General features: G+C 41.8%; 1 protein-coding gene and 1 pseudogene across 1 annotated transcript; one reads left to right on the top strand and one right to left on the bottom strand.

Annotated features, from left to right (window-relative positions):
• Positions 1–13: 13 nt before the first annotated feature.
• Positions 14–2,612, bottom strand: LOC115693491 (disease resistance protein RUN1-like; annotated as a pseudogene).
• Positions 2,613–14,322: 11,710 nt separating this feature from the next.
• Positions 14,323–15,567, top strand: LOC115693499 (aquaporin PIP2-7-like). The gene is made up of 4 exons (XM_030620518.2): positions 14,323–14,602; positions 14,706–15,001; positions 15,123–15,263; positions 15,436–15,567. Exons 1-4 carry the CDS (start codon positions 14,323–14,325, stop codon positions 15,565–15,567), a joined length of 849 nt encoding a protein of 282 aa, XP_030476378.2.
• The last annotated feature ends 5,357 nt before the right edge of the window (positions 15,568–20,924 follow it).

The raw sequence follows: 20,924 nt of genomic DNA, 5'->3' as shown, positions 1-20,924 counted from the left end.
CCAGCCAAACATTTCAACTGCAGGACAATATCCACATCATCAAGAAGAACAAGGACCTTTTTACCTTTAAACTTGGAGGAGATGAACGGAGTCCCTTCACCCTCATTATGAACTTCATTTTCTTGCTTCAATATATCATAGATTAACTGATTCTGCAAGTAATGAATGCCACACTTCCACGATTCCCTTATATCAGCAATGAAGCTATGATGCTCAAATTGATTGGAGAGCTTGTTGTAGATGGCTTTAGCAAGAGTAGTCTTACCAATGCCTCCCATTCCGTGGATGCCAATAAATAGGGTGGCATGAGATTTATCATCCACAAATTCCACAACCTTCTTCACATGACTATCAATGCCAACCAAATTCTCAGAAATAACCAACTCAAACTTTTTCTTCAATTCACTCAATGCTTTTCGGACAACCAATTTCACCAATTCTGCTTCATACCTGTCAAATGTGACAAGAGTTCAAATATGTGGCAACGTTAATTTTATATTGTTTAGCTATTGAGAACACAATAATAATCTGAGATAGATTGAAAAACTTTAAGAATCGTTTTTGTCACACACCCCCATATATTATCATATATGCTAAAATTAAAGTGGGAAATGGTGGTGGTTGCTTCACATGATGTTGCCCATTCCACTATTACTCCAACACAATTTATTAAGCCAAAAAAACTTGAGGGTATCGCTTATGAATCTTGAATATTGTATATATTATGGATTTGAACCAAATTTTAAACTTGTTGTTTATTAAAGATATTAGGGACGACCTTGACGTGACTTTGAAAATTTTTTAGAGCATTTAAATAAGCAAAAGTCCAATAAGCCAACCTAGTATGAGAGTCAGCCATCATTCAATAAACAGATCATAACTTTTGATGCAAGAGGATTTCAGGTCCTGTAATACCAATCCGAAAAGTTGTTCAGAGTGTGATATTGTGAACTACCTGAATGCAATTGAGGGGATTTCTCCTTGTTTGCACAATTCTACCTGCTTGCAAGTTTCTACTCGCTTGTGAATTTAGTATCATTTTGGATTGGTGTTCTTATCAGTTTTCATCGACTCTAGGGATGATAACAGGTTGTACTTTATTTCCTTTTGAGTATCTATGTTTTGTGATTTTAATTGATCTAATATTGATTTTATAGGGAAGTAGAAGAATAATTTTACCCAAAATAAGAACATTGCTTCAATATATGCAGGTGCACGAGATAGAAATTACTTGTTGAACATAGGAAAATGCATTGAAAATTATTTAAACAAACATATAATAAAAATAATCCTTTTTTCCTTTTTTATATTTACCATCATCATATATAACCAATGAAACATTTCTTTTGTAAAAATAATTTTAATAGAAACTAATCAACAACATTAATGATTTAATAAATGTAACTTTGGAAGATAAAGAATTATGGATTTGGCAATCACCATGCACCGTATACGATGTTATGAGATTTAAATAAAAACCACCAATAAGTTGTACTATTAATCTAAAATAATAATGTAATTGGAAAAGTTTGTGACGAAGATTAAGATAGAGTACACTATAAACATGAAAAAAAATGGCACGATGTGACAAAATCTTTGGATATAAGAGTAAAAATTCATTCGAAAACTCTTAATTTCCAAGCGAATGGAGTCACAACAATAAAATCTATAATTAGATTGGTCAATATCATTAAAGCAAAAAACTAAAAAAAAAAAGAATAACTTATAGAGCTCATGCATAGGAGGGTCTTACGGCCAACAAGATCTTACTGTTTATATAAGAACGAAAATGAAGCAAGTGAGAATAATAACCAGTAAACACCCAAAAATATTAAAAGAAAGTAGAGAATTTGGTGAAAAATTTGACCCATCGGCTTCATATCCTTTCAAGGTGCTGATTCCATCAAGTGCTTTCTTCCATTTCCCCAAAATCGTTGGGTTGGAAAGAAGACCTCTCACGCAAACGCCTCTCACGCTCATGAAATGCATCTCCAAAACTCCCAGTTTGATAACGCATGTCAGCTGGTTTCACTTTGTAGAATATAGGCAATACTATGTGCTCGTTATTATTCTTGCACTCCATTATTTGAACCAGTTCATCCAGGCACCAACCGCTTGTACCATAATTCTGGGAGAGAATGGGGATGAGGATCTTACTTTTTGTGATGGCTGCCAAAAGCTCTGGTCTAATGTTCTCATCTTGGCGGAGCTCATCATTGTCTCTAAAAACATCAATTCCGGCACCGAGGAGCCCATTGTAGAGGTGATCGGTGAAGTTTTTCGAGTATCTGGGCCTCTGAAGCTTAAGAACACCTCGTAGCAATTTCCAGTTGACGTGGTCAATGAACTAGATGCACCGTTGTTAATTTCTATCGAAGACAAACTAGATGCAACGTTATCAATTTTTTTTGGAGATGAACTAGATCCATCGGAATTAGTTTCTGTCAGCGCAGGCATTGAACCAAAAGCGCCAGTATCAACATCTTTTGCATTTCCACACACACGAGCTTTCTTCTTATTGAGAAAATAGAACGTGAGCCTGGAGAGAAGGATCGGTGCCACAAGCACGGCGAAAGAATGTCCAAAAATGAGACGATGCATTTTGGCTTTGCTCTGACTGATGCACCTAGGGTATCGGTGGACCCGTTATGCGACTAGATAAACTGACGGGCTCGAAGTCAACGATCTCGGATTGAGCTCAAATTTGGTGGGCTGAAGCGAAACGGCGTGCTGATCAATACACATGGCCGTTGGCCATGAGTAACGATGGATTTTCGCGATTCGGGGTCGTTTAGATGGGTTTTTCTTTTTTTTAGTATTTTTTATGGGTTAATTTAGTGAAGGGTAGTTTCGTAATTTTACGTTTTGATGTTTACTAATCCTAGTAGGGCTAGGTTTGGGGATATATAAGCTTGTTTTAGGGTTTCCTTTAAGCAGACTTTGGATATTTTTGATTTGATAATCATACTCGGAGGACGAATTGTCTTCTGTCGAATTTTCTTGTTCAGTCAATCTTTCTATTGCGTTTCGGCATCAATTGGTATCAGAGCACAGGTTGCTTGAATCAATGGCTGAATAGAATCGCGGTCGTGGACGGCGGGCTCGTGGTGGCCGGGGGCGTGGAGGCGTTCCTGAAGCAGACGACCAACCGCGTCTAAGAAATTTGCAAGACGTAAAAATTGAAGAACAAAGAAGACGAATCCAGGATTTGGAGCGACAACTTGTGGAGGTGAGATTGGGCGTTCAATCCGAAGAAGAAGCAGAATCTGAGGATCCATCCGATGATGAAGAGGAGGACGTAAACCCTTTCGGGGTTCTGAACCAGGGGCGGAATCGAGGAGTACGACCTGGAAATCAGCGCTCTTCTCAAAATTTCGGAATGAAGATCGAGATTCCCGAGTTTAATGGTAAGGCTCATCCTGATGAGTTTATTGATTGGTTGCATACGGTAGAAAGGATTTTTTTTATCTTAACGACCTAACTGAGCGGCAAAAAGTGAAGTTAGTGGCTATTAAGCTGCGAAAACATGCTTCGATTTGGTGGGAACACGTGAAAAAGCAATGCGCTAGAGAGGGGAAACCGAAGGTGGATCGCTGGGAGAAGATGAAAAAGTTATTGCAAAAAAAAATTTTGCCTACCCATGTGACATCCTGAAATTTGCCCATTTGGGATTTATGAAATGAGTGGTTTTATGAATGTACTTGTAGCTAGGTCTCGCTCGGAACTGGCCATTCCTGGGATACTAACCGTTAGGGAATGGCTAATTAGGGATTTAAATTCATGCGACTAAAGAAATTCGGTCGTGAACTGACTTTCGACCATAGAATCGTCGATGTGACATTTTGAGCCAATGTAGGCCGATCTTAGGATAGTTATGGGCCGGTTCGTCATTGTCATATGAGTGGATCACGGGTGATTCCGTTTGACCATGAGGTGAGTTGACGAACGATCCAGAACCTATACCGAACGATCGCGCTCGTCGGAACTAGCGATCGATCCTCGCGATTATATTGACAACCGAGGTCGTCATGATCCGAACGAACTTGCACGTGACTTGATTTAGTATCAGTCACGGGTCGAATATACGAATTTCTCTAAAAGCCGCCCGTTAGTCCGAGACGCGCTCAAGTTACGTTATTTAAAATTCAGTTATTAAATAAGAGACCAATTTGGGTATTGAAAATTTAGGAAGTCATGACATGACATTTGGACGACGTTGTTATTAGCATGTTCAGTCTTGGATTTTCCCGAATCCTTCAGTAAAATTAAATTTCAGCAAAGAATGGAAAATGATCGTTTTACCCTTAAGAGTTTATTAAGGACAATTGTTAAAGGAGAAGGGCATTTTGGTCATTTGGCCCTAACTTTAGAAATGGACAATTTTTCCCTTGGAATTTTGTGAAATTTCCAAATTGCCCTTGGATATTTTTGGAAAAGATTTGATCTTGACCGTTGATCTCAGGATAAGAACGAATCTCGGCCGTTGATTGAAAAGTAGAGAGGAGGGCAAGATGGTAATTTCCCCTGGGGTAGACTTTGGCTAGTTTTTCTTTCTTTTTCTCTCTCTTTCTCTCTGTCCCTCCATTTCTCACATCTCCCCCTCTCTTCCTCTCCTCTTGGCCGGTTCCCCCTCCTCCTTTCCTTGGCCGTGAGAGTGGCTAGCTTGCCACGCCGATTGCCGTTCATCTGTCGTCCGCTCAAGGTAGCCATTTGCCTACCGCCGTAGCCGCCGTTTAGCCGCCGCGTGACCGCTGGCTTACCACCCTCTCTCTCTTACTTGGACACACTTAGGATTCCAAGTAAGTTGCAATCTAAACCCTAGTTAAGATATCGGGTATTAACGGACTAGTTTAGACACGGTTTAGTCAGTTTTAGGGGCTGATTTGGATGAGGGGGCGTAGGGATGAAATTGTGGTATTTTGGTGTTAAATTAGAGGCCAAATAAGGGCTGTGATTGGCTGGATTGGATGCTGTGATTTCTGTTTGGCGCGTAGATTGGATAGTTTGATTCGGCAATTAATTGTATGAAATTGCCGTGTAATGCCGTGATCGTTGTGCTATGGTTTTTGTGGTGAAAAATGGCATGTTACACGATGGTTGTGGCATGGTAGTTTGAACCTTGTGGAATGAATTTTGAGGGCTGAAGTTCGGTGGGTATCAACGAGGACTCGGATCCTTGAAGTTTGGGTGAATCTCGAAATTGTGTTTTTTGTACCCTCCCGGTTTACTATTTTTGTAGAGATTTTTGGAGGCCGAATCAGGGGTGGTGTCGTTCACGAAAGTTTTTCCCCACATCCTGAAGTATATCATATTTTAAATTTGTAATTTTTGGAGGCCATTTGGGTTGCACGAAAACCCATTTTCAGACCGTATTAAAACTGCCCGGAACACTATTCATCCCGACCTTCTTGTTTTTCCGAATTTTTATAAAATTTTCCAAATCTATTTTCAATAAACTTCCCTCACAAAAGTTGTTGAAGACTTTCATTTCTATGGCATATAAAAATTTCAAAGCTTTTCAAGGTGATTTGGGTGTTGAAAGAAATGTATTTTGAGGACAAAATAGTCTGTTAGAGCGAACTGATTCTGGTCTGACTTCGAGGGACAAAAAGGCATGGTTACAGATTGAACCGGATTTCGTACTCTTCATAAGAAATGTTTATCAAGATGTTTTTTATGATATATCCAAAATTTAGAATTTTTGGAGTTCATTTACTATTTATTTTGGTGGGATTTCGGTTACTGTGTAAACCGCCCAGATTTACCCTGATTCTATGGATGTTCATTTTATGAGCGGAATGGTGGGGGTGTCGAGGTTGACTAGTTGCTGACCTCGTGACGGGAATTGATGCCTGAATGTGTGTTAGCATGTTCTAGGGGCTGAATTGAAATGGTTGAATTTGGTGCGTTTAATTAATGTTCGAGTATGTGTGACCGTGTGGTGTGATTGTGTGATGGTGAAATGTATGTGGGGCATGTGATTGTGTGGCTGTGTGATATGTGTGGCCGCGTGGCTCGTGTGGTACGATGATACGAGATGATTGGAATGGTTGGAAAAGTGGTACCCTGAAGCGTGCTCGTTTACGCGGGGTAGGTTCCGTCCTGAGGCGTGTTCGTTTACCCGGGACGATGCTGTCTCTGACGAGGTGACGATGCTTGGCCCGACGGGGTGACGATACCTGACGAGGTCAGAAGACCGTTAGCCTGATGCATTTTACGCGGGCGCGGTAGAGAAGGAAAGTTGAGAATGTAGGATCTGTCCTGAGGCGTGTTCGTTTACGCGGGACGATGCAGTCCCTGACGAGGTGACGATGCCCGGCCCGATGGGGTGACGATGCTTGACAAGGTCAGAAGACCGTTAGCCTGATGCGTTTTACGCGGGCACAGTAGAGATGGAAAGTTGAGAATAAGCTGGACTCGATTTGATGCGCGAGACTTGTGAAAGTTGACGCATGGCGTGAGTTAGTGTGCAAGTGTGGTTTGCCTCGCATGATATGGTGCTGGATGATTATGGTTATAAATGAATTGGCTGTATTATTGTCTGACATGCAGAGATGTGCATAATGGATCCCAGGTAGGATCGCATGTGATTGTTAGTACGATTGGTTGTTTGCGTTATGCATGTTTCGTCTAGAAATACGTGGTAGCTTAAGTGGGGTTTAGGCTGTCAACTTATTGAGAAATGTCTCATGGTTGTATCAACCAAACCATTTCAGAACACCCGCCCGAGCCATGAACCTTCCGCCGCCGCCGCTGCAGCATTTTGGGATTTTATGCATACTAATCATGATGTGGTAGAGTTCCCGATCGAGATTGAGGCTGATTCGGAGTCGTTGGATGAGCCTGTGCCTGGTGAGGATTCCGAAGAGAGTGAGTCAGAGTGGACGCCAGCAAAGGGTGTAGGGATTAGTTTTAGAGCTGAGGAAGAGTCTAGAAGTTTCCCATTTTGGTGTAGCGTTACCCAGGCTACTAATCTTTTGTGATATCGGTGGTTTGCAGTTTAGTAGTTCAATGTGCATATATTTGCTTTGTGGTTTGTAAATTGGCGGTTGTGGCATAAGTTTATGTTGTAAATGGATATTGTGTTTAAATCGAGGTATAGTATAAGATTTGGTGGTTTGGCAATTTGTTCTCCCTAGTACCCCTGGTAAATCATTGTTTGGGTGTTTGATGTTTCCGCCGTGATTAAACTCTGATGGGTTCATTTGGGTCGACGACGTTTCCTGGGAAGTCGCACTAATTCGACCTAAAAGGGATGTCGTGTGCTCAATGGGGTTCAGGACGTGACAACCCATTATAGGCAAGAGGCGTTTATCGAGTATCATAACGTCAAGTAAGGTGATAAAACAGTTGAGGAATTTATAGAAGAATTTGATCGCTTGCGGATGCGTTGTGATGTGGCGGAGGAAGACGAGCAGACAATTGCACGATATCTCGTAGGGCTGCGATATGATATCTCTGATGTTGTCCAATTACAGCAGTATTGGACATATGAGGATGTGTGCAGACTAGCCCTAAAGGTGGAGGGGCAGTTTAAAAGAAAGAGCAGTAAGTCCAAGTGGTCTAGCAGCAGTTCCAAGTGGTCAGGCAGCAGTTCCAAGTGGTCAGATAAAGAGTCCTGAGGGAAAGCAGGAAGTTCTTCAACCCCGGCAGCAGTTAAGGGCGCTGATTCAAAATCTGCAACAAAAGGAGAGTAGGGTAGTGCTGGATCTAGCAGGGGAGGAGCCACAGGCAAGCGATGTTTTAAGGGTCAAGGACTCGGGTATTTTGCTGCTGATTGTCCGAACCGACAGTTTGTGACACTTGTAGATAATCCAACTTTTGATGAAGACCCAACTTATGATGAATCTGATGGAGAGCAAGCAGATGCGGATCCAGATCCGGAGGACATTGTCTATGCCGATTATGGTGAGTCTTTAGTTGTGCGTCGGGTTTTAAATATTGCTGAGGTAGATAATGAATCGTGGCTCGGCCATAAGCCCTTGTGCAGTGCCAGCTTTGTTGGTTCCTAAGAAAGACGGGTCGTGGAGAATGTGCGTGGATAGCAGAGCTGTTAACAACATCACGATCAGGTATCGCTTTCCTATCCCAAGATTTGATGATTTAATTGATCAACTATATGGAGCGACTATCTTTTCGAAGATAGACTTGAGGAGTAGATATCATCAGATTAGGGTGCGCCCTGGAGATGAGTGGAAGACCGCTTTTAAAACTCGAGATGGTCTGTATGAGTGGATGGTGATGCCTTTCGGGTTATCTAACGCACCGAGCACCTTTATGAGACTGATGAATCAGGTGTTTCGTCCTTTTATTGGCCAGTTTGTCATCGTATATTTCGATGATATTTTGGTTTATAGTGCATCGACTGATCAATACTTGCAGCATTTGAGAAGGGTGTTCGAGACATTGAGGGAGCAGAAATTATATGCTAATACCAAGAAGTGTCACTTCTTGACTGATCGTGTGACCTTTTTGGGATATATAGTAACTAAGGAGGGCATTCATATGGACCCAGCTAAGGTTGAGGCTATTACAAATTGGGAGATTCCGAAAAATATTCATGAGGTACATAGCTTTCATGGGCTTGTGTCTTTTTATCGGAGATTTGTTCGGGATTTCAATACTATTATTGCACCTCTGATGGATTGTCTGAAAGGAAGTAAATTTGTGTGGACTAAGGAGGCAGAAGCTACCTTTCAATTATTAAAGAAGAAGGTGACTGAAGCACCTGTTGTCGTGCTTCCTGACTTTAATGAGATTTTTGAGGTGCATTGTGATGCTTCAGGTGTTAGTATTAGGGGTGTCCTAAGTCAAAAATGTAAACCTGTAGCATTCTTTAGTTAGAAATTGAACGAGGCGAAAAGGAAATATTCAACTTATGATAAAGAATTTTATGCTATTGTGAGGAGTTTGGAGCATTAGAGGCACTATCTTATTTCGAAAGAGTTTATCTTATTTTCTGATCGTGAAGCCTTGAAATACATCAATGGGCAGCACAAATTGAACGCAAGGCATGCAAAGTGGGTGGAGTTCCTTCAAGTTTTCAGTTTTTCCATTAAGCATAAAACAGGAGTGCTAAATAGTGTGGCAGATGCATTGAGCAGAAATCACTCTTTGCTGTCTACGATGCAGGTAAAAGTTCTAGGCTTTGATACTTTTAAAGATTTATATGTTGATGATCCTCATTTTGGGGATATCTGGACGAAGAGCAAAGCGGAGCCTTTTCAACAATTACATATCGTGAAGGGTTACCTATTTAAAGGTAACAGATTGTGCATTCTTCAATGTTCTTTGAGGGAATCTATTATTATTGAGGGACATGCAGGCGGTTTAGCTGGGCACTTTGGCGTGGATAAGATGAAGGCCTTGTTGAGTGAACATTTTTATTGGCCTCGGATGGAGCGTGACGTGACACGTTTTATAGAGAGGTGCAGGGTATGTCATGTGGCAAAGACCAAGAGTACTAATGCAGGATTGTATATGCCTCTACCTGTTCCAGTTGCACCGTGAGAGGATGTCAGTCTTGACTTTGTCTTGGGTTCGCCAAGAACGCAGCGGAGTAAGGATTCAATAATGGTGGTTGTCGATAGGTTCTTGAAGATGGCCCACTTTGTCCCATGTAGCAAGTCCTATGATGCTTCGCAGGTTGCTCGATTATTTCTGCAGGAGATTGTTAAGCTGCATGGAATTCCTAAGTCCATAACCTCATATCGTGATGTGAAGTTTGTGAGTCACTTATGGCGCACTCTTTGGAGGTACATGGGTACAAGTTTGAAGTTTAGTTCATCTCATCATCCTCAGACTGATGGTCAAACAGAAGTTGTCAATCGAAGCTTAGGGAATTTGCTACGGAGTTTGATTGGAGATAATCCGCGACAGTGGGACTTGGCATTGCCTCAGGCGGAATTTGCATATAATAGATCAGAGAACCGAACTACAGGCAAGACTCCTTTTGAGGTGGTTTATGGGCGTAATCCAATTACTCCATTGGATCTCACAGCGATACCAATTCTCAAACAATTTAGTTCAGAAGCTGAAGAACATGCAAAGCATATCAAAGAGCTGCATTCCCAGGTCCATAATCAGATCAACAAGCAGAACATGAAGTATAAGCAGCGCGTGGATATACGCAAGAAAAGAGTCGTCTTCAAGGAAGGTGATATAGTTTGGATTCACCTTAGGAAAGAACGATTTCCAGCAGGTAGGTTTGGCAAGCTTCAACCTAGAGCTGATGGACCCTTCAGAGTTTTGGAGCGAATTAGTGACAATGCTTACAAGGTCGAACTGCCGGGTAAATATAATGTATCTGGAACTTTTAACGTAGCATATTTGTCACCTTACTACGCTGAAGAGGAAGAAGATCCTGAGGAGATTGACGATGACAATGAAGGCGAAGTAGATTCGAGGACAAATCTTTCTCTAGCAGGGGAGGATGATGCATCTAGGGGATCGGTGGACCCATTATACAACTAGACGAACTGACGGGCTTGAAGTCAACGATCTCGGATTGAGCTCAAATTTGGTGGGCTGAAGCGAAACGGCGTGTTGATCAATACTCACGGCCATTGGCTGTGATTAACAATGGATTTTTGCGATTCGGGGTCATTTAGATGGTTTTTTTTTTTAGTATTTTTTATGGGTTAATTTAGTAAAGTGTAGTTTCGTAATTTTACGTTTTGATGTTTACTAATCCTAGTAGGGCTAGGTTTGGGGATATATAAGCTTGTTTTAGGGTTTCCTTTAAGCAGACTTTGGATATTTTTGATTTGATAATCATACTTGGAGGACGAATTGTCTTCTGTCGAATTTTCTTATTCAGTCAATCTTTCTATCACGTTTCGACATCACTGACTCTGCCCTCGATTTTTGCTTTTAAGTCTAACGGAGAAAAAAGCCAGAATGCCTCTCAGAAACAGGAATTGCCTTCTTGTTGCCATTCTCCTGTGGTTTGATTTATATAATGGAACCAGCGGGCAACCCCAATCGCACCAATAAATTTTCCTTTTTCTTTCATTAATTTATTTTCCATCAGAAAAGGTATGTTTGTTAAATATATTTAAGCTCTTGATTTCATTTTTGATTTAGAAATTGAAATGATGGAGACATGTAACTGTGAGGAGTAAACTCCTGAAAATTAAAGTGCAAAAGGAAAAGCGAACTTGGAGGAAACGTAGATGCTCCGAAAGCGAATGAAACAAACTTACAGTCCAAGGAGTCTCATCTTTTCCTTCTCTGTTTTTTTTTCTCTTCACACCTCCTTCTTATTCTTTTCTTTTCTTTTGCCCACCACTTCTCAGTATTCTTCTTGTTTTTCTTTATTAAAGTTTCCTCTCTCTTTTGCTTACCGACCATTAACCCCGCCTCTCTCTCTCTCTCTCTCTCTCTCTCTCTCTCTCTCTCTCTCTCTCTCTCTCTCTCTCTCTCTCTCTCTCTCTCTCTCTCTCTCTCTGTATTTCTCCCTTTCTTGGCCGTGAAGAAAAGCTCTATCCTTTTCCTTTTTCGAGCTCTCTTTGCCTTTGACAATGATTCTATACTTAAAAATCTCCCTCCCCACTTGGCCAAGAATCCTATGGCTTGATATGCCCAGATTTTCTTGTCTTCTTTGCTCCCTTTTTAAGATGGAAACTGTTCCTCCCTTGACCTCATCCCCAAGGTGCTTGCCATTGTTCGGGACAGATTTGGAAATGGACATAGAGTTTGGGACCTCCCTCAACCAGTCCATGCTTAGCTTGAAGCCACTGCGCTCTTCTCTACCAAGTTTCTGTCCTTTTGTTATTTCGAATGAGACCACCACTCTTCTCTCTACTTAATTGTGAAGTAGCGATTAATCATTTAATCAAATATATTGATTTCGCAATTTCTTAATCAACCCAAAGCCAAACTAATAAATCAAAATTTTCAATTTTTCCAGCAAATTTGTTTTGCTTGGTTTAGTTTAGCTATTGCAATCATCCTTAAACACTTATAATTTGTAATGTGTGTTGATTCAAATATTTATTTTATTCAATGGAGCTGAAACGTGCAGTCTTAGTTCATGTAGATTAAATATAACTTTATATAATACTTAAACATAAATGCATGCCATACCTCTTAAATAACAAGGAGTAGCTACGTTAACAAAAATGTTAAATGGGTTTTACTTATCGCCCAAAATATACCTAAGCATATTATTCTCATCCAATAATTCATTTAATACAGATCTATTCCTATTAAATGATGAGGGAGAGCTATCTTTTATAAATATGTGAAGTAGGTTTTACTTACCACTCAAATTATATCTAAGCATATTAATATTGTTATTCAACTTGGTTGGTGCAAGATAAGAAGGAATTTGTATGTTCAATAGTGAGTCTGTCCATTTAGATACCATTCGATGCGTTTTTTCTTAGTTATTCAATAAAACAATGCTCTTCAGACATTGAATCAACTCCAGTCAAATGATTTGCATCAAAAATTAAGTGAAGTGTTAAAAATGCGATGCATTAATTACTTCATTTTACCATAGAAAGAAGATTATTCTGATATCCACTTGTAACAATGCAAGCTAAAAGAATTGTCAATGCTATTTTTTTGGGTATCGAATTATCAATGCTATTTATATAACAACAATCCAAACTAAAATGTCAATACTTGCAATTGCGGTGTGAAAAAAAACACCACTTTATTGAATTCGACACAATGCTGTCTGGTAACTGAAAAGCAATATCATGACTTTTTCTTTTTATCATATTGATAATTCATTATATGCATGCTATTTAGTTATGTAAATGTTGCTTTAAGTTTGTATGTATGTTGTACATTTTTTTCACACTTGTTTTTACGACATCATATTGCAGGAAAGTTTGACAAGCATCTGGGCCTTCCAAGTAAATTTTCTTGTGATGTCGAGACTTAAGGCTTGTGCAATGTCCATAGCCTGGATTAAATTTGCTGGAAAGGGGAAGATCTTCATAGGCTCTCTCAATCTTCCAAGAACAGAGCAGAAACCCAATAGCCTGGAGTAGAGCAGAAAGTATGTAAGGCAGGCTAAACTCGGGCCAAACAACAAAAAGCTTCATATAATTGCTTAGTATCGAAGTTGGAGATGTCATTTCTAAAGTGACCAACAGAGGTGAAATCTAGTGAATATAAAATTATAGATGAATGACCTCATCAAACAATGCCCAATGGTTGAGAAGACGGGCCGGCTCGAGCTCGATAAAGCTATTTGCCATCACCAACCAAACTTCGAAGGACTCGGTCGAGCACGCCTTGATGTCTTTTTGATAACGCCTGAACATATTTGATTGCATTAGCATGTATCTCCTAAAAATGCTGAGTGATATGATTTATTCGATGTATTTTTTGGACTTTTCTGCCGTGTTTTGGCTTGTTTCCTAACTTTTTGTTTTTTTGGTTGAAACTTGTTTCCTAACTTAATTTACTGAGTTAGTGAGGTTACTGATAGTATAGTTTGGAGTTTACTTACTTAAAAAAGATCTATTAATTTTACCTTTTATTGCTAAGAAGGAAATACAACTTAATTCAACCAAATCACCTGTTTTATACGTATTTCAATTTTAAAGATCAATACGAACAAAAATAAAAGAGCATCATAGTTCAAAGATAAAATTGGTCAAAAAGAGTTCGGATTGAACATTCAACAAACAAAATTCAATGAACCATTTCTTTAGACATTGAATTGAACAAAACAAATTGTCTATTCAATCTAAAAGAAAAAATTGCATGGAATTAATGCATGCACAAACCAAGCTTTTTGTTTTTCGGTTTCAGGTCCATCTAAATTACTGAATGTGATTAATTCTTACTAATTTGATGGACACAAAAGCTAAAAGGTCTATATGGTTGTAGGTCTATTGCAAAAGGCGCAAAGGTTCACACTTTAGATTTTTTCAGTTGAGATGAAAGAAAATTCAGGCAAGCTCATGCACATCATAAGATTCAAAGTTTTAATTCAGGAAATACCAAGTTGGAAAATATCAGTTTATTAAAAGCAAACTTGGGGTGGGGGCAATTAATTTGTATATTGTCATGATTTAAATTTTAAATGATAATTGAAAAAATCGAATCTGAATAGGAAATAGGATTATAAGAAATATTAGAATATCTCCTTTTGATCGAAGTAGGCAATAGGAATTTTTGGGAACTTCTTGCAAGACGACCCTAAACTAGTGAATATAAAATTCAAAGGGGGCTTCAACGGAGAGAGAAGAGATAGAGCAGGGAAAGAGAAGACAAGAAGCAAACACGCTCTTGTTGCTGCTGACGTTGCTGTTGTTGCTGCTGCTGCTAGAAACCGATTCTCCTCGAAGAAGGAAGAAGATGCCGGAGGAAGGACTGACCCACCACCACCACGGGGAGGACTGCACGGACCGGCCACCAGCCTCTCTCCTCGATATGGCCGAGCTCAAGCTCCCGTCCTTCTACCGAGCCCTCATCGCGGAGTTCGTGGCCACTCTCCTCTTCCTCTACGTCACCATCGTCACCATTATCGGCCATAAGAAGCAGGCCGAGCCTTGCGACAGCGTCGGTGTCTTAGGCATTGCCTGGGCCTTCGGCGGCATGATTTTCATCCTCGTTTATTGCACTGCTGGCATATCTGGTGTGTTATAGGACTTTCACATGTTCAGTCCCTCTAGTTATTTCATGCTATGGTCTTCAGGGGTTTATGTGTTTTCTGTAATGTTTCTCGTTGTTCGACACAGGTGGGCACATCAACCCGGCGGTGACATTGGGGCGATTTTTGGCAAAGAAGGTGAGCTTGATCAGGGCAGTGTCGTACATGATCGCCCAGTGCTTGGGCGCGATCTGTGGTGTAGGATTGGTGAAGGCATTCATGAAGCCCTACTACGACTTGCACGGAGGTGGTGCAAACTCGGTGGCTCCGGGCTATGGCATGGGTACGGCCCTGGGTGCTGAGATCATCGGCACTTTCGTGCTGGTTTATACTGTGTTCTCGGCCACTGACCCAAAGAGGAGATCTTGCGACTGTCATGTGCCCGTACGTACTGCTTACTAGTTGCTGCTGCTACTACAAACAACTATGCCCTTCCTTCCAAGCTGTACGTTTGATGAATAAATTAGCTTTTCTGATGAGATGGGGTTTGCGTTTGGGTGTACAGGTTTTGGCTCCATTGACAATTGGCTTTGCAGTGTTCATGGTTCACCTGGCCACCATCCCCATCACCGGCACCGGCATCAACCCGGCTAGGAGCTTTGGTGCCGCTGTTATCTACAACAACCACAAAGTCTGGGATGACCAAGTAAAGCCCCTCTCCCTCTCTCTCCCCTTCCTTAAACCAAGCTTTACTGCATGAATAACACACATCAGGAGCTAGCTAAAACAAGCGCATTTGGATTTGATATTATCGCCAAGAGATAGTGATTTTAGGCTAGTATTAATTGATGTTTGCGAATGTGGATGTTCATGAGCAGTGGATCTTCTGGTTTGGACCATTTGTGGGGGCATTAGCAGCAACAGTATACCACCACCAATTTCTCAGAGCAACTTCCATCAAGGCTCCCAGAGAAACTGCCATCGAGGCCCTCGGCAACCCTACCAACTAAAATCATTCCTTTTTTTTCGCCTTTTTATCCCGTTTGTTTGTTTTTCGTGAATGGGAGAGAACCATGATGATGGTCCTCTCTTGATTTATTGATTTATGGATCCCATTTATCATTATTATTGCTGTTATTATTGTTCGTGATTAGTGGCGGAAGTGTTTCCTCTTTCTTTCATATTCTATCCCCCGCGATCGCGTGCACTCTTGTCGAAAGCCGACCCGACAACCCTAATCAAGTCAAGTGTAGAGACTGCAGGGGACTTGAATCCTTCAACCAAGACTCCTAACTATGAGCAAACATTCAGTATATAAACTAGAATTGGACTTAGGAACATGCGCGATCAATAGGGAGGAGGATGAACATCCCGCCTGTCTCTAATGAAATAACACACTTAGTACTGATAGGACGAGCAAAAGAATGCTCGGACGATGTAATAATACTGATGAAGTTTTTGAGTTGGCTGTCTTTCCATCTTCATGTTAAACATTGTAATGCCTCGACTGAGGGCTGAATAGCTACTGATCTCTGGAAAGAAAGCCAGGGTGACAAGAGGGAGAGAGTGGAGGGAGAGGTGAAACGACGAGCGCTGCGTCGGTCTAATTTGGGACTCAAAGCTCCCATCCAGCCAATAGGACGTGGAGGTAGACGGAGAAAATATGAGTAAATATTGGGTAGGCTTGTCTTGCCACGTAGCCGCGTGCCACTTCATTCATTGCTCACCACTTATCTGAGTAGAGGCCCATCTTTTGGATTTTTTTCTGTCTACGTTGCTCTGTCTCTTCTCTGCCGTTTTATGCGTTTTTTCTTTTTGTCTTTCCCCGGCCATGGACGACGCTGGTGGCTGTGGATAGCAGCGTCACCGATCATGGACAAGCCAGGCTTGCGACCGATGCCAACACTCGTCCAGCTTGATCTAGTCAGCGTTTGGAGAATGAGGTGGGTGAGGCTAGATCTGGAGTTCTCCATATCTAGGTCTCGACGAGCTCCATGGCGGTCGTCGTCGTCGTTCGGCTAGATTTAGCTGGAAATATTGAAATTTTCTATTACTTTCTCCAAATTACTAGAATTATGAATATTAGAAAAACGGTTTTATGGACATCCAAAAATTCTCTAATTGATCCGGTCTGTGCAAATATTCATGGCATAAAATTGTGATTCGTAGCCTTTGAAAGGTTTGGTGAGATTCTTGAAGACTAGCACGATCGAAATTTGAAAAAGTATCTAATTTCTATTTTGTTTTTATGGAGAATGGACTTATTTTCTGCAAAAATTGAGCATTTTTTTTTTGGATGTTTCAAAGGCTTTAAGATATTTTTGGACCATTGGGGGTACTTACCGGGCCCATGGACCGGCATTTTCATAAATTTCGTATTAAACGGGCTTCTTGGCCCAAGTGAGTTTAGCAGCTATTTCTGAGGGTGCAATTTTTGAAAAAGGGCTGCTGTCACGCCCCGAACCCCTCGAAGTGCGATCATCCCACATACTGGTCAATTTTGATGCAATGTCCTAGGACGCGTCGCCGACCCATGTCCCAAAACATAGCATAAAGCACATGCAGAAGCAATAATTAAAACACCCGTACAAAACAATACATGACCAAGGGTAGCAGGAACGACGAACAATTAAAAGCCTAATAATCAAGACTTGCATTGAACTTCAAAACATATACAATGTCCACTATACACCAATACAAATCACCAAACAAAAATGGGTCGACGGCCACTGCTAGCAAAATCCCTAAGTGGCCAAGGGGGCAGTCTAAGGTGGGGCTACAATCAAAGGGTTATTGGCCCGACCTAAGGGAGGCTAAGACTGATCTTAGGAAACTTAATCGGGATCAGATCCTGATAACTCGGACTCAGCCTTGATTATCTCATCCTCCGAATCCATCTGCTCGACCTCGCCAACCTGCTCGGGTTCCTGCTCTATAGGCTCCGGATTCTCATGTGGATCGGGTACACCAGGTAACCACTATCAGGAGTCTGAAAAACGGGGTTTAAACAACTATGAGACGAATCTCAGTGAGTAGGCCTCCTAAATCGAAACTAGGCTAACATGCACCTCCTAACAAGCAAATCAATACAACAACAAATCTAGGCCCTCGGGCCCAGATCGATCATACAACTGACCCTGCAGGTTAGGCATTTTATATAAATCACGGCACATACACGACACACCGGTCACATGTACGCCATACGCATGCTCATGCTTCGAAGTGCCTGTCTCACACACGAATCACCGGCACGTACAGCAGCCACATACTCTGGCACACATTTGCCATGCTTATGAATTTTCTCAAATCATGCACTCTGGCACACGGCTCATTTTGCAGTTTATAAACCGACCCGAAGGCCACGACCCGAAGGCCCACAATTTTCCGACCCGAAGGCCACGGCCCAAAAGCTCACAACACTCCGCGGCCCGCGCCAAAGCGCATCCAGCCCAGTGTCTCTAGCCTGCTTCAAAGTGCATGAGGCGCAACACCGATCTCCTTACGAACCAACGCCGTCTTTCGGACAAACCAGGCATCGTCCTGTTTCAAAGTGCATGAGGACAGCACGACCCGAAGGCCTTAAGTGATCACACGACACACTGCCAATTTTTATCTGAACCCAGCGTAAAATGCATCGGGCAATTAGGTGATCACATGCTCATGTCAGGCACGCATTCTCACACAATCTCATCTCATGCCCCATTCTCGGCATACATAATACATGGCCATGCAATGTCGTACAATGCAACATGAGCATTCAATTTCAACACATAATTCGCGCACTTGGCTAACTAGTACCATGTGGCCCAAAACATAATTCGCGCACTTGGGCAATAACATTCACATCAATGATTGGCCAATCACACATCGCATTGCTCGAACACGCAATCAGGCGGCATGGCATTAAACAATTGAGCACGATAATCAATAAGCCAGTCAACCCGGGCATACTCGGCAATTCAGCCAATAAATCTCCAGTTTAATGACACCAATCCAAATATCCATTATTGGGGACGGCCACTATTCACCCTATTATCGACATCCAATTCGCCACTAGATCGCCACAATAATCCATCAAATTAATCGCGATCTCACCTCAGCCTCGAACTATGAATATCAATTCTCCTCAAATCGTATCACTAATAAACTAAACCGGGTCCGTCTAAAAATGTACACTGTCCTAAACCGGATTTAGAAGGTTATACTCACATTGTCGATTTTAAATCCGGTCACGCCTCAATGTGGACAGCCACCAATCAGTCCGAGAGAGATAAAAACCGAGAGTGAACAAAATCGAGTCCAAACTGGGCAGTTACACAGTGGCCGAAATCCATTTGAAATAGATAGTAAATCAATTCCAAAAATTCTGAAATTTGGATATGTTGTACAAAACATCTTGATGAACATTTTCCATGAGAACTAGAAACCCAGTTCTAACCGTAAATACCTCATTTTGACACTCAAAGTCAGACGAAATTCGGTTCGCTCGGACAGCCCCTCAGGCCATCAAAATACAACTCATTCGGTACCCAAATCATTTTGGAAAACCTTAAAATTTTTATATGTTATACCCACAAATGTCTCCAACAATTTTTGTGAAGGAAGTATTTTGAAAATAGGCCTGGAAAAATTTATAAAAATTCGAACAGACCCAAAGGTCGGGTGAACAGTAAATCGGGCAGTTTTATTTCGGTCCAAAGATGGACTTCCGAATGGCATCAAATGATTTCCAAAAATTCCCAAATTAAAATATGTTATACTTAAAGAGGTTGGAAACAACTTTCACGAACAACACTTCTTCAAATTCTACCCACACAGGTCACACCAAAAATAACAAAATCCGGCAATGCAACAGTAACCGTACCAGAAATCAACAAATATGCATCACCAAGCAAACCAAGCTCAACAAACCACTAATCCAATTATCCACAGCCTTTAAACCATCCCTAAATCATCACCTTAGGCCATTAAAGTCACCACAACTTCAGCCCCAAATCATCCCACACTAATTAACCCCTAAACTTGTCCAAAGTGCACACAAGCCTAATTAAGGGTTAGGGTTTCCACTCACTTGGATTCCTAAGCTCCTTACAAGGCTGAATAAGTGGGGAAAATGGGTGGGCTGAGCCGATTCCATGGCGGCGCAAGCGGCAGCGACGGACGGCCTCCACGGCGGCACAAACGGCGACGGCTTGCAGACGGCGATCCACGGTGGGGGCTGCTCACACGGCTAAGGAAAAGGAAAAAAGAGAGATGAGACTGCTGGTGGTGGCAAGGTGGTGCGGCGGCGACGGCACGGTGGCGCGGCGGAGCTCCTCCGGCGAGGGCCTCTCACGGCCAAACAAAGAAGAAAATGAAGGAGAAGAAGGAAAGGAAAAAGAAGGAGAAGTGGCGTGGGAGGGGGAGTGCACGGCTGATGGGGGAGGAAAATGGGAGGAGAGAGAGTGGTCAAAGGGGTCTTATGGGTCAAAAAGGTGTGCCACGTGTCGCGATCCTAGCCCTCGAACCATTTTGCCCTTGATCTAACGGTACATAATTAGCCCAATCCAATAATTGAGGGGCAAATAGGTAATTCAATAATTCCAATTCCTTATTCACTTATTTTAATCCTCAATTATTGCCCAAAATTATCCAAAATTCGGAATACCCAGTACAGGGTCCAGGGGCAAAACGGTAATTTTTCGGTCCCGGGTCGAAATTCCATTTTTCGACCATACTTACCCCAAATGTGTGTGGCCACTCAAAAATGACGTCAACCTCACAAAATAGTCACAAACACCCATAGAATTTCAACATCGAAGTTCGGGTCGAATTTGGCGATTAAAATTGCTCAATACAGAATTTTAGAGCCTCTCACTGACGGGTGGCTATTTAGGGGTTACGCGTATCGACCTAGGGTCACTCGAGTCGTGACGGTCTCGATTACCGGGAGAACGCAAGGAATTATTGGTTATTCCAAGGGTCACGATCGTTCGGTTCAGGTTCGGGATTCATTTGCCACGCACACTCTCGGTCAAGCGAAATCACCCACGATCCGATCGTATGTCGTTGGTTAAACCAAATCCGTCACCTTCCTAGAATCGGTCCACACTGGCCCAAAATACTTCCCTGCCGTTTCTTGGAATAGGCGCCCGATTCGCGATCGGGTCCCCTGTCCATGTACCGTTTTCCTAGTTTGCCTTTCCCATTGGTCAGTATCCCGCGAGGGGCGAGCTCCGGGCGAGACGTACTAAAATCAAATGAAAAATAATATCCACTTCGTCGGATCCCAGAAATGGGTCGAAATTCATAATGTTACAACTCTTTCCCCCTAATAAAAATTTTGTCCTCGAAATTGATACTATAAACTTATCTCATCAACAACTGG

Source organism: Syzygium oleosum, unplaced genomic scaffold, assembly GCF_021117445.2.
Source record: "Syzygium oleosum isolate NSW1041296 unplaced genomic scaffold, Sole_v2.1 Sole_v2.11, whole genome shotgun sequence".
Lineage (NCBI taxonomy): Eukaryota > Viridiplantae > Streptophyta > Magnoliopsida > Myrtales > Myrtaceae > Syzygium > Syzygium oleosum.
Note: the sequence above shows the minus strand (reverse complement) of the source record. Positions and strands in the feature narration are given on the sequence as shown.

Coding starts and splice junctions, on each gene's coding strand:
- LOC115693499 (XM_030620518.2), top strand. CDS start 14,323: ATGCCGGAGGAAGGACTGACCCACCACCACCACGGGGAGGACTGCACG. Junction 14,603..14,705: donor TTGCACTGCTGGCATATCTG/GTGTGTTATAGG, acceptor TGTTCGACACAG/GTGGGCACATCAACCCGGCG. Junction 15,002..15,122: donor CTTGCGACTGTCATGTGCCC/GTACGTACTGCT, acceptor TTGGGTGTACAG/GTTTTGGCTCCATTGACAAT.